The 15,023-nt window shown below is 38.8% G+C and overlaps 1 protein-coding gene across 1 annotated transcript in view; it reads right to left on the reverse strand.

The window, feature by feature from the left end:
* LOC126187296 (PHD finger protein rhinoceros) overlaps positions 1-15,023 on the reverse strand; it is a 246,764-nt gene that overhangs the window by 41,527 nt on the left and 190,214 nt on the right. Inside the window, exons 17-18 of the mRNA XM_049928284.1 lie at positions 14,308-14,834; positions 1,408-2,007 (exon numbers count right to left, since the gene is read on the reverse strand). Of these exons, the coding sequence (XP_049784241.1) occupies positions 1,408-2,007; positions 14,308-14,834 (1,127 nt within the window). The remainder of the gene's footprint in view (positions 1-1,407; positions 2,008-14,307; positions 14,835-15,023) is intronic.

Here is a 15,023-nt window from a genome sequence, read left to right on the forward strand (position 1 = left end):
AATAAGTTAATGGTTTAAATTAATATACACACAGTACAGCCACAAAAAAAGGTTACCTTTTAGGAATAATATTGGCCATCAAAATTTTTTTTGCTCTTTTTCTTTTCCAAGAATGTGGTTATGAAGGATCCTAATAACACGGCTTAAGCTGTTCAAGAGCTCACCCAACCTCGTTTTTTTTTTTTTTTTTTTTTTTTTTTTTTAATTGTATAATTTGTAATCTCTGAAACAACTAAAATAAATATGAAGAACTACTCTTGCAGCTTGGTCTTTTTTAATGTATTTTATCCTGCAAGACATATCAAACACGAATGTGGAAAGTGTCTGGGATGTACCCATGAATGGAAGTAAAACATGGATGATCAACAGTTCAGACAAGAAAAGAACAGAAGATTTAGAAATGTGGTGCTACAGAAGAATGCTGAAGATTAGATGGGCAGATCATGTAACTAATGAGGAGGTACTGAACAGAATTGGGAAAACAAGAAATTCGTGGCACAGATTGACTAAAAGAAGAGATCAATTGATACGACACATTCAGAGACATCAAAAGATCATCAATTTAGTACTGGAGGGAAGTGTGAGAGGTAAAAATCATAGAGGAAAAACAAGAGATGAATACAGTAAGCAGATTCAGAAGGATGTAGGTTGCAGTAGCTATATGGAGATGAAGAGGGCTTGCACAGGCTAGAGTAGTATGGGGAGCTGCATCAAACCAGTCTTCTAGTAACATGAGAAATATGGGGATGCTGGCAAATTCTGTTTGGGGTAGGGATGAGAGGAGACTACTTGATCGGTTGGTTGGTTAATTTGGAGGAGAGGACCAAACAGTGAGGTTGTCGGTCCCATCAAATTATGGAAGGTTGGGGAAAGAAGTTGGCCATGCCCTTTCAAAGGAACCATCCCGGCATTTGCCTGAAGCGATTTAGGTAAACACGGAAAACCTAAATCAGAATGACCGGACACGGGTTTGAACCATCGTCCTCCCGAATGTGAGTTCAGTGTGCTAACCACTGCACCACCTGGCTTGGTAGAGGAGACTGCATGAGGGCTTTTACACAAAAATAAACTAATAAATCATAATTACCTTATTACACTGGAGACCAAAATATTCAAAAAATATCTCTTCACAACCTTAGAAATTTTGTCAGTGCAGTCTGCGTTCCCCTTGTATAGCTGAAGTACACTTGGATAGGAGTCGTATAAATCATCAATACAGTCCTTAGAAATGTAACATGTATTTTAAGTAGAAACCATTTTCAATGGCATTTATCTTTTTTTTGGAATCAAATGACATTTTCCACCACAAAGGGAAGATTTCCAAATATTGGAAAAAAAAAATTTACTAGAAAGGAACATAAATGCTTGTGCTGACATGTAAGGCTTTCTGAGGAAGAATTTTCTCACCTTGATCTTGACCTTCAGCTGATTGCGGGAATCAGAGAGCGCAGATGGTCTGGAAGTATCGCTGCCACCACCCACAGTTGTATCTCCCGTGCTCCCTGATTCAGTAGTGGCAACTGTACCAGCAGAAGGCCTTGGTGTTGGAGCAGGCGTACGGCTTGCAGACAGTGCTGAATGAAATGATGCGTTCTCAACTTCTTCATCAAAATCGGCTGCCACATGAGGTACAGCTGTAGATGGTTCTGACGCAAAGGCACCCAAGAGATTGTCACGGAAAGTTGACCGATCTTCGTATGAAGAGCTGTAGGTACGCATATCTACAGGTCCAGGCAACAAAGGAGCAACCACATTGCGGTCTGGTGGTGGGGGCGGAGGTGCTGCAGGTGTAGGTGTAAGTGCAGGTGTAGTCCGTTCGTGGTGTGATACTCCACTACCTGTAGTACACGAACTAGGAGCATGGTCTGACGAGCGGCGCCTCTCACGCATGTCACGGAGGTTTTCCACACCCTCTGTCGGACCACTCTCATCGTCAAACTCTAGATCAAACACAGTGCCGGCCAGTTTATGGTGGATTGTGTTGCAGCTGGCAGCAATGCTCGAGTCCTGCACAACACCAGAAAACACAATAAGACAAATGAAATGAAAAATAAAGAACTTACTGAATTTTATATTTATGAGACAAATTCATGAAACAATAACAAGAAAATGAATAAAAAATTCGTGTCACATACTTCTGGCTAGAAAACCATGGTTTTTTTTTTTTTTTTTTTTTTTTTTTTTTAAACCATAGTTGGAAATAAGCGAGATGGAAGGAATTCACATTAATAGATCTGTCTTTCCTGCTGTACAAAATTACAACTTATTTCTATGAGAAAGGAGGCCTACACAGTTTTAATGTATTGCAGATGTTATTTGAAAGTTTCTCATATGTGACAATTCTTCTCTGTGTAACAGCATGTTTAACATAATTCATGGATGAAATAAAAACAGAGAACAAATGTAAAATGCATGTTCAAAGTTACAAGTTTGTCCAAATAACTGCTTAGTGCCGTAACAAAGATAGAGAGAAAAAAATCTTTAGAATAATCCTAGACCAAAGTTTTATACAACAAAATTAATTCAGCTGAACTGATCAAGGTGCTCAAACAACACTGAATGTTCACCAGGTTGGTACGCTAATATGTAACAAAATCATCACAAAGTTGGTTTCTTTATTTGAAGGATCTTTAAGAAGTAGAGCTCTTAATTACATCTCAGAGAGGATTTAAGAAACCTACGAAGAGTAGATGCCAATTTCCAATTCCAGATGACTGCACTGTGTACGTCTACATAGATACTCCACAAGCCACCGTACAGTGCATGGCAGAGGGTATGCTGTACCACTACTAGTCATTTTCTTTCCTGTTCCACATGCAAATAAAGCAAGGGAAAAACGACTGTCTATATGCTCCCGTATGAGCCCTAATTTCTTGTATCTTATCTTTGTAGTCCTTACGCGCAATGTATTTTGGCGGCAGAAGAATCATTCGGTAATCAGCTTCAACTGCCGGTTCTCAAAATTTTCTCAATAGTGTTTCTTGAAAAGAATGTCGCCTTCCCTCGAGGGATTCCCATTTGAGTTCCTGAAGCATCTCTTGAACAATTACATGTTGTTTGAACCTACTGTAACAAATCTAGCAGCATGCCTCTGAATTGCTTGGATGTCTTCCTTCAATCTGACCAGTACGGATCCCAAACAATTGTGCTGTACTCAAGAACAGGTCACACCAGCACCCTATATGCAGTCTCCTTTACAGGAGAACCACTCTTTCCTAAAATTCTCCCAATATAACTAAAGTCGAGCATTCATTTTCCTTATCATGGTTCTCACATGCTCGTTCCATTTCATATTACTTTGCAACATTACAGCCAGATATTTAAATGATGTGATTGTGTCAAGCAGGTCACAAGTAATACTGTAAATGAACATTACAGTTTGATCTCCCTACTCATCTGCATCAACTTACATTTTTCCACATTTAGGGCTATCTGCCATTCATCACACCAACAGGAAATTTTGTTTAAGTCATAATCTTTCTAGAGTCACTCAACTTCAACATCTTACCATACACCACAGCATTGTAAGCAAACAACCTCAGATTGCTGCCCGCCCCACCTGCCACATCATTTGTGTCCACAGAGAACAACAGTGATCCTATAACACTTCCCTGGCACACTTCTGTTGATCTTGATAAACAGCTTTATGTGGAGCAAAATATGGCTAGGCTGGTCACCAATCCAAACCGAAGACAGTGCAATGAGTCAGTGACTGAAACCCAATAAGTCGCATAAAAAACTGATTGACTGCTAAATGATAATAAGAACTGAGAACTCCACTGTCATGTTATCAACATGTGAAGAGGCAGTGATGACCAGTGAATCTTAGCTATACTAAAGGTCTGGATTGACTGCTATGAGCATAACTCATTATTTAGCACTGTTAACATGTTTTATTCAATTCTTCTTGCCAAGGCAGGCTAGTGTACCTTGGGCAGGATTGTTGCATTCCCGACTGCCATGTGCAAGTACAGGCAAAAGCATGACAAAAACTGATGAACAGTTCTACAGTACGAAACTTTGGGTATGAGACCAGAAATGATGGTAATTCATCAGTAGAATTTGCCAAGAACAACTTTACCTAAATAAGACACAAACAGAAAAACAAACTTGACAAGTATCAAATAAAACTAAACATAAATTTGTTCACCTAGCAGCGGCAGGGGAACACACACACAAAAGGATTTAACTTTTCAAGCTTTCTGAGCCAGTGGCTCCCCCTCCAGACAGAAGAGTTGAAGGGGTACACTTAAGAAATGTACCCCTTTCCCTAAACCTGTCCAGTCCTTTTCCTTCACTTGTCTTCCTTCACCTTCATCTCTACTGCTGGGAGGAGGAGCCACTGGCTCCGAAAGATTGTAAAAGTTAAAGACTTTTGTGCGTGTATTCTCCTGGTGCCACTTGATGAGTAGATTTTTTTATCTATCCATTTATATTATCAATACCTGGTTATTTTCATTGTTATATAAACATAAATTTGACTATATCTAATCAAATATAAAAGAAATTAAACACAATTTGGCAAACCCTCACCCACTTTAGAGTTTCAAGAGATCACAGACTACTAAGTTACAGATAAAAAAAAAACATAAAACTAGAAATGTATCTAGCAGAAAATCAGAAACACACTTTAATCAATGGTACTACTACTCAGGAAATGCACAATATAGCGACTTAAAAAGAAGAAACAGCATTTTATGCTGTATGTACAACGAAGGATAAGGGAAAGAAAATCTCAAACAGAACAAAGCAGCTATTAAAAGAGGAGGTCAGGAGCTTTAAGCAAATTATACAGAACGTGATAAGTGCGCTAAATTAAACATTACTATTCAGAAATGCCTTCAAGCTGATGTGAGGATGTACAATGAACATCCGTTAATAGAAATGATTGAAAACAATAAGAGCATTAAGAAAATAAAACAGAAACTTGTTTGGGGGAAGGTATCTAAGTTATTAAGTTAGGTGGTAAATTGTGAAAGAATACAAATATTTATTTAAATATTTATACTGTTCAACAGATAACTTACAAGCACAGATAATTATAAAGAAAAATTATGACACTTTGAAATAAATTTCAGATAATGTATCAAGAGCCAGTTGAGATTTGAAGAAATGAAAGGCAGACAATTTTCTAAAACTGGAACAATGCTAAAATTATTCTACTTCGCAATAAATGAAATCCTCTCCATAATGCACCACATATTCATAAATATTATTTCCATTTAAACACAAAAAACTCCATTGTACCACTGTACTTTAATCAAGCAAACGAACATAGATATTGTGCAGCGGACTATATGTAAGTCGTGAACAAAATCACAGACTGGAGCAATGAGGATGAATAAACATTCCATTTAAGATTATGATTTTGTGGAAGTCTTTGATTCAGTTAAAGCAAAACATGCACTAACAGCCCTATAAAAACAAGGCAATATTTCAATTTGTGTTGGTACATTGAAGAATATACTGTAGGTTTCACTGGACTTCATCAGCATAATGGAAAATTCAGAATTGAAAGAGGACTCAGGCATTTCCATGTGTTAACCGCTCTCAGCCACCCTTAAGGAAGCTTTCAGATCCTTAAACTGGGAAAATGAAGAATGAATAGGTGTTAGTAGGGCATATGTAAAACACTTGTTTTGGATGACGACAATGTACAGTGGTACCTGGTAAACTGAACTATGGTTAACCAGTTACATAGATATTCAGTCCATGACATATTAGATTAAGGTAGAGATACAGAAGCAGTAGCAACTACTGATTGTGAAAGATTTATTGGAGAACCAAGTAGGATGGTGTAAAGCATTTTCCTGTTGCACAAACTCTGTTTGCATCACATATTCCGATGAATCATTTAGTAGTGATAGATCCATGAATACATGTAAGGAAGGGTCAAAATGTATCTAACAGCACACAAAACATAACAAAAAACACTGCACGTGTATGACACTGTCAAATGCTTGCTACTGGATACCATTTAGAACAAAATTTAGAATGTGAAACAATAATGGAAATTCTTGGATGGAGCAATACGTAATATAAGAAGAAGACTGTCACTCACCTATAGATGATCAATGACTGGGGAACATAAACATGTGACAGAAAAACACATTCACACTAATATGTTTTCTGTCATGTTTCTGTGCTCCACACGTCAATCTGCCATACGTGAGTGGCTGCCTTTCCCTTATTTGAAGAATACGTATGTGACCATCTGATAAAATATGTCTTGTCAAAGATGCTATTTTGCTAGTCGGCACTCAGCTGTTTGATATATGGCTGCAATGCAGTCAGAAGACACAGACTTTTTACAATCCTGCATATACCATGCGGATGGATATGTGTGTGTGTGTGTGCGCGAGTGTATACCTGTCCTTTTTTCCCCCTAAGGTAAGTCTTTCCGCTCCCGGGATTGGGATGACTCCTTACCCTCTCCTTAAAACCCACATCCTTTCATCTTTCCTCTCCTTCCCTCTTTCCTGACGAAGCAACCATTTGTTGCGAAAGCTTGAATTTTGTGTGTATGTTTGTGTGTCTATCGACCTGCCAGCGCTTTTGTTTGGTAAGTCTCATCATCTTTCTTTTTAGATATATTTTTCCCACGTGGAATGTTTCCCTCTATATATATATATATATATATATATATATATATACTCTTTACCTTTACAAATGTCTGCTTGTGTCTGTGTATATGCGGATGGATATGTGTGTGTGTGCGAGTGTATACCTGTCCTTTTTCCCCCCTAAGGTAAGTCTTTCCACTCCCGGGATTGGAATGACTCCTTACCCTCTCCCTTAAAACCCATATCCTTTTCTTTCCTTCTCCTTCCCTCTTTCCTGATGAGGCAACCGTTGGTTGCGAAAGCTAGAATTTTGTGTGTTTGTTTGTGTGTCTATCGACCTGCCAGCGCTTTTGTTTGGTAAGTCTCATCATCTTTCTTTTTAAATGTCTGCTTGTGTCTGTGTATGTGTGGATGGATATGTGTGTGTGTGTGCAAGTGTATACCTGTCCTTTTTTCCCCCTAAGGTAAGTCTTTCCGCTCCCGGGATTGGAATGACTCCTTACCCTCTCCCTTAAAACCCATATCCTTTTGTCTTTCCTTCTCCTTCCCTCTTTCCTGACGAGGCAACCGTTGGTTGCGAAAGCTAGAATTTTGTGTGTATGTTTGTGTGTCTATCGACCTGCCAGCGCTTTTGTCTGGTAAGTCTCATCATCTTTCTTTTTATATATATATATAACCATTGTGATGAAGATAGTCTTAGAAGTATCAAAACCTGGTTAATGTATTAAAAAAAATATGTAACTGGTTGGCTGACTATTACATTTTATATATTTGCATACACAGCTGCTGAGCTCACTGCCACAAAATGTTTAAAATACCAACATCGAGAGTCACAGCAGTGTAAGCAACTGGTTATCAACACACTGTGAGGGAACACAATCCCCTTCTTCTCCCAAGAGGAAATTCATCTACAAGGGCACATGGGAGTAAAGAAGCAATACATTTCACAATAAAATTGTGTTCCAGGAAACATGAATATATGGATGGTAGGGGGGGTGGGGGGTTGTGTGTGTGTGTGTGTGTGTGTGTGTGTGTGTGTGTGTGAGAGAGAGAGAGAGAGAGAGAGAGAGAGAGAGAGAGAGAGAGGAAGGGGGGGGGGGGGCGGGGGAGCAGCCCACAAATCGCTTGTACCAGGTGTACCGGTATGAAATGAGCGTTAAGATGCAAATGTGTTGATAGGGAACATTTGTTGTGAACGAGCCTTAATTTTTTATTGTTTGGTTAGTATGACATCTGTCAAAGATATTTAGTATACATCAAGTCATGGAACAAACATCATCATATGTTTTCATCGTGTTAACAATGTCGAATTTTGCACCAGAAAGTGATGATTTGCGGAAAGCATTAATTTTTTTGTTTTCATTTGGAAAGGGGGGTGGGGTGGGGAAGAGGTGCTGCAGAGTAGCATCGAATGCTTGTCGAGGCATATGGTGATCATGCTCTATCAGAAGCAACAGGCAAAAGATGGTTTCAACGGTTCAGAAATAATGATTTTGATGTAAGAAATGAAGAACATGGAAGACCACCAAAAACGTTCGTAGATGCCGAATTCCTAGCAGTATTGGATGGAGATGATACTTTGAGTCAGAAGCAAATGGCAGCAATGCTAAATGTTGCACAACAAACAATTTCTGACTGTTTGAAAGCTATGGGGAAGATCCAAAAGTGTGGAAAATGGGTGCTACATGAATTGAATGAAAGACAGATGGAAAACCAAAAAACTTGTCAAATTTTGCTTCAAAGACATGAAAGAAAATCAATTTTGCATCGAATTGTTACTGGCGATGAAAAATGGATTTATTTTAAGAATCCTAAATGGGAAAAATAATGGGTTAATCCAGGACAACCATCAACATCGAATGCAAAACCAGATCAATACGGCAAGAAGACAATGCTCTGTGTTTGGTGGGATCAGAAAGGTGTGGTGTATCATGAGCTTCTAAAACCCGGTGAAACTGTGAATACTAATCGTTACAGACAACAAACAGTCAATTTGAATTATGCATTGACCAAAAAAAGACCAGAATGGGCCAGAAGACATGGCAAAGTAATTTTTTTACACGACAATGCACCTGCATACAAAGCAAAACTGGTTCAGGATACAATCAAAACACTTGGCTGGGAGCTGCTACCCCACCCGCTGTATTCACCAGACTTGGCCCCTTCCGACTACCATTTGTTTTCATCAATGGGACACGCATTGGCTGAGGAACACTTTGATTCCTACGAAGAAGTTGAAAATTGGGTGTCTGATTGATTTGCTTCAAAAGACGAACATTTCTATTGGCGTGGTGTCCACAAATTGCCAGAAAGGTGGTCAAAATGTATAGAAAGCAATGGTCAGTAGTTTGAATAAAATGTTTTTACTTTTCAATTCAAAATTAGTGTTTTATTTTCATAAAAAAGCACTCATTTCATACCGGTACACCTGGTAATTGAATCTGTGTGTAAACCTCTAAACCGATTTTCTTTTTACAAAATATAGCAAATGTCCCGCAGGAAAAATGTACTGTGAAAATGAGATTAAGAGGTATGTTATAACTGCAACAAATACAGATCAGACGAGGAATTATATTTTCCACAGACACAGCAGATAGAAGAATTAATGTCAGTATTTACCATTCAGAACTTCCATTGATATTGAGCAATCATAACATAACAAACTGTAAAACAACTGAATTACAATAGGAGTAAAGAAGCGTTTCCTTCTTTTTCTGTGAAACATAAACATGTTGAAACGTGTCTTGGTGTTAGAAAGAACAGTTATTTTCATAACAGGAAGTCAAGAATTCCCATATTTTAGGCTGCAAACATGGCTAGCTGTTAGAGCTTCAAAATCACACCATGATTAGTAAAAATAATATCAGGAAAAAACCTAATAGTGTCAATGTTCTGTTGTACCCCAGAAAGAAATATGTGTGATACCATGTGTCCTGTGCAGTGACTGGCTGATAGGAGCAAGAAGCATACTGCATAGGCAGCATGCTAAATTATGAGTGTTCAGAAGTCTTTTCTGAAAGCATGTGTCTGGAGCACAGCCATGTATGGCAGTGAAACATGGACAATAAGCAGTTCAAACAGGAAGAGAATAGAAAGTTTTGAAATGTGGTGCTACAGAAGTATGCTGGAGATTAAGTTAGCAGGCTGTGTAACTAATTGGGGGGAGGGAGTGCTGAACTGAATTGGGGGGAAAAAAGTGGCACAACTTGAGTAAAAGAAGGGATCAGTTGATAGAATACATTCTGAGACACCAAGGAATGATCAATTTAGTACTGAAGGGAAGTGTGGCATGTAAAAATTGTACCGGTTGATAATGATATGAATACAGTAAGCAAGTTCAAACATCTGTAGATTGCAGTAGTTATTCAAAGATGAAGAGGCTTGCACTGAATAAAGTAGCATGGTGAGCTACACCAAACAACAAATAGTAAGCACGATCAGACATATGTATTTGCAGTAGTTATTCAGAAATAAAGAGGCTTGCATTGGATAGAAGAGCATGGAGAGCTGCATTAAACCAGTCTTTGAACTCAAGGCAACAACAGCTTGAAAGTATGTGGTTAAAACAGTAGAATGCATTAAAGATCTCTCCAAAAGTCTCAATTTTATATGAGTATTTTGCAGAGGTTTTGGGCAATGTGATGTCAGCACATAAAACTATTACTTCTATTTCAAGTTGAATGGGTTTGAAGATATTCAGAGAAGTTGGATGTTAGGGGAAAGCATCCAGATGACATGCACTGTGAAGCAGTCATTGCACTTGAGTGTGGTGTGTCCAGTAGAATGTTCTGCAACTGTGTGGATGTTCATTCAGGTTGACAGATGTCTCTGGACTAGGTGTATCATAATGGACTAGGATACTTTTTAGACTGGGTGAGCAGCATGAAGTACTTTGGGGGGAAGGGGGGGGATAACAATATTGTAAAAAGGAAAGTTGCTACTTACCATATAGTGGAGATGCTGTATCACAGATAGGCACAACACAGAGACTGTCACAAATATAGCTTTCGGCCAGTAAGGCCTTCATCAAAATTAGACAACAAACTCACACATGCATGACTGTAGTCTTGGGAATCTGAGGCCTCATATGCCCGAGACTACACTCATGTGTCTGGATTTTCCATTGTTTGGGAGGGGTAAGAATGATTGTAGGCATAATATTCATAATTTGTGGGCCTGATGATAAGTAGTTGCCTGGTGGAGGATATATTTCAGTAGTTCTAGTTCAGGATGATACTGTGTGATGAGAGGGGGGTGTTTCTGAGGATAGATGGAGAATTAGAGGGATGCAAATATATAGAACATTTCTTGTGCCTCCACCTAGCTGTCCACTTTAATGAATAGCCATTAAAAATTGTGGCCAAGGGCAGAGTTAAGCACAACATGCTAATTTCAATGGTTGTTTCGCAACTAATGCCATCTGGATTCTGCCCCTCCTTCCCACCATACATCAATCTTCTCTGAGTTACAAAGATTGTACTTATTCTTACAACACTTCCTTTGAACCCATAATCTCCTGGCCTCACTTCTGCTAATGATTGACCCCCATCCACCTACGCGACCCTAACTTCACTCAGCCTGCACTCAACTCCTCCTCTCCGCAGGTTCCCTGTTCCTGCATTCTATCCCTTCTCTCATTTCCCTTCTCTGCATCACTATGTGCTGTGCATCATTCTCCCTGACTGCAGACAGAGAGAGCTCAATGGTGCAACATTCCTAGTGTGTACATCTGAGACGTCTTCATTCTGCTGTCAACCACCATTCCCTAATCCTTCCTCCCACTCTCCAGATTTCTTCCCACTACTCCATCACACATAACCCCTGAGTCCAGTTGAGCTACAGTGGCAACACAATGTAGTCAGCTTGTTTAGTGATTTGTTACCTTTAGCCCTACAATTATTTACATAGCAAAGAGTGTGTTACGTATACCTAAAAATGGCAGATTTCAGCATTGTAAACATTCTGAAAGAATGCAAAGTCCTCCACAATTTAGTGGAAAAGCAAATTTCCATGTCAGCAGGAAATGTGGACGCTATTTATTTTTCAGACTTTAGTGACAATCTGTTGACTTTGAGAGGTGTCAGGTATCCCACCAGATATCAGCGTCACTTGTGCAAGACTCAAGTAGAACCTGATGAAGATAACAAGTCACATTGTCAAAACATAATGCATGATACCTGATGAAGATAATGAGTCATGTTGTTGAAATATCATGCATGAATGATGCTAATATCCAGCAGAATACACAACACCTTGAGATGTCTACGTCTCCACTGTCAAATGCCTGCTGTTGTGCTGAAAGCAGTTTGTCTTCCGCATTCAAATGCAGACTCCTGGTGGCACTTCAGTGAAGTGTTAATGGATAGGTGACATTATGCCGCAAAGAAGAACTTTAAATTAATGACAATACATTCTTTTGAAAAAACATTCAAGTGTATGGTCACAGAATTATTTTTCTTTAATTAACTAGATTTAATGTAAATATTGCTTAAAAAAGTCAGAGAATAATACTGAAGTTGGCAATAAACAGTACAAAATTGGTAAAAGTAACCCTGAAACAGCCAGAAAAATGACAATGAAACGGAATACAAAATAAAACAAATTATTCCTCTCCCTATGTAAAAGTTATATAATACCCCTTCTCCAAATTTTTCTGTTGCAATAGAATGTATATCCTTTTACACAATTAAATTATCACGCTTAAAATGAAGGTACAATATATTTGCCTTCTTTAACTACATGTAGCTGACTGGTTTCTGCATACAGTGGTGCACTTACTTCCATTATGAGCAGTTTCTGAAATGTAACCTTTTCTAGAGGAGGAGGAGGAGATTAGTTTTTAACGCCCCATCAACAACAAGATCATTACAGATGGAGCACAAGCTTGGATTAGGGAAGGATGGGGAAGGAAATTGGCCGTGCCCTTTCACAGGAACCATCCAGGCATTTGTCTGAAGCGATTTAGGTAAATCACGGAAAACCTAAATCAGGATGGCCGGATGTGGGTTTTATCAGTGTCCTCCCAAATGTGAGTCCAGTGTGCTAACTACTGCACCACCTTGCTCGGTCCCCTTTTCCAGAGATCACAGATTTGAACTAACTATATCATATATTGACACTAATTTTTATATTATTTTGTCCTCTCTCACAAAAGTATTCTTACAAAGGACAGCAGCACCAACTTTGCAGAAGAGCAAGTAAGCTCTTACATACACAACACACAGTGTTGACAGAACTTTTTCTGGGAGTGTAATACTTTATACATTTTGTCCCATGTGAAAGTACATTTTTTTCCCATGTTAAGGGACAATCTACTTTCCCTGAGAGCTGTAAAACTTATCAATCCTTTGGTGATGGTTTTATACACTGGCGTAGTACTTTTTGGCACTTTAGGAAACGAAAAAAAGAATGTGTTTTAGAAATATCTTTGACTGAATATTTATGGCAAGCACAATTATATATTTCACTGCTGTGCACAAATATTTAGTAGGTTACCTAGCTGAATATATGTTCCATCAAGCATTTACATTTTTCCATACTAAAGTCAATTCCATGAGAAATTGCTCAAGAACTCACTTCGCACTTTTCTTTTTAAAGGATAATTATACTTTTTGCCATCATTATTGCATGATTTGTAATCTATGGAAGAACTAAAACAAATATAAAAAATATAGCCTTGAAACCTGGCCTCTTTTAGCATGTGTTACGCTTTAAGTTATATCAAACACAAATGTGCCAGTAAAATCTTAAGTAATTGCATACATGGCTGGGCTTTTAGGTCTGAAACTGTTTTAAGTGATTGGTACCCAATATTAAGTTTTGAATCAGAGTCTAATGCTGCATGATTTAAGAAATTCATCGCACAATCTCACATGTAACATAATTCATCTTGTGTAAAAGGAAATTTACTTCAAAAGTAATACTTCCCAAACCACCATTCACAATATTTTCCAGCGACCTGTTAGAAATGTAAACAGCTGTGACATCATGTTCATCGAAGCGAGGCTCATGAGAAAGCTGCACTGACAGCAGTTTTCTGTTATGAATGATTGCATAGTCTTTGACATATTTTGTTGCAGACAGACACTTGTGTGTGCACTGTGTTTTGTTATTGTAAACGGTGCGTTTTGTTTGCAACTGAAGTTTTATTTTGGCATTATTCTCTAATTTACGTTTTATTGCTGCCGTGTTATTCTGAAGCAGTGGACTAAAGTAAAATTCTGCTACAGTATCAGTTCTTACCAGTCAGAGTTACAAAACTTAAGTGAAAACTTAAAAAATTTCCGGGTTTTTCGAAGACTTCCCAGGTGTCCCAGTGTGTATAAACCATTTTATATGAATTTAAAAATTAGTCTAAATATTCTATAGTTGAATTATTCAGGTAAAAGTTCAGTTTTGTTGATGTGTATGTGTCACACTCTGAATGCTGCTGTATTTCTATCAGTACCTGTTTATAGCATGCAGAACATGAATGTACCTTTCTAATCAAAGCAAGGCTGTAATATAAGATCTTCACCCTACAGTGTTACACTAGCGACAAGGTGCGGCAACTGTGAAGGAAAGAACCTAGTAAGATCTCTTCCTGCTTCTGCAGACATACTTCACTGTTGGAGCAGTGCAGCATATCAGAAGCTCTGGGATGCACATTCTACACTTACTTTTACATAACTATTGTAGAAGAATCATTTCCTTCTCTTATAACTCTATTGCAACAGCAATTTTGAAAGTTGAAACGGAATATTACCTGATAATGATGATGAGAACGGGCTCGCCCCCTTGATCCTCGTCCTCCACGAATGAAACTCCCAGCTCGCCCTCGGCTGTTTCCACGCCCTCTTCGGCCTCCCCCATCCCCTCGACCTCGTCCTGGCCGTCCAGTTGCACTAGTAGAACCACTTTCTCTTGGTGATTTGCCTGCAGGTGATTTCTGCACTTGTTGCTGTTGTTGCTGCTGCTGTTGTTGTTGCTGTTGGCTAATGAACCGTGCAGAAGTCCGTGTTGGTTTTGCAGGGGATCGCTTTCCTGCAGGAGCAGGCTTTGTTTCTGAAACAGCCGTTGGCACAGGAGCTGGAGTAGAAACAGGCGTTGGAGTTGGAGTTGGTGTTGGTGCAGGTGTTGGTGGAGCATGCAACTGTGGTGGTTGCTGCTGCTGCTGCTGCTGCGGCTGGCTAGTAGGAGGTACCGTTGTTGCGACGGCTGGTGGCACAACAGGAGATGCAAATGTTGCTGCTGGGGTAAGTGGAGCCTCAGGCATCACTGCAGGAGATGTCACTGCAGTCATACAAAATGAAAGCTCATTTAATTAAACTTTCACAATATGGTTGGGAGGAGGAAGAAGACAGCAACCATGCAGCTATTAAATTGTTTATTTGTAAATTTTATATCAGAATATATGTTTGCAAATATGTATGTTTCAGTTAACTTAAGAAAAGACTGTAACTCTGAAATATTATTACAATT

The sequence above is a fragment of the Schistocerca cancellata genome, chromosome 5 (assembly GCF_023864275.1).
Source record: "Schistocerca cancellata isolate TAMUIC-IGC-003103 chromosome 5, iqSchCanc2.1, whole genome shotgun sequence".
Lineage (NCBI taxonomy): Eukaryota > Metazoa > Arthropoda > Insecta > Orthoptera > Acrididae > Schistocerca > Schistocerca cancellata.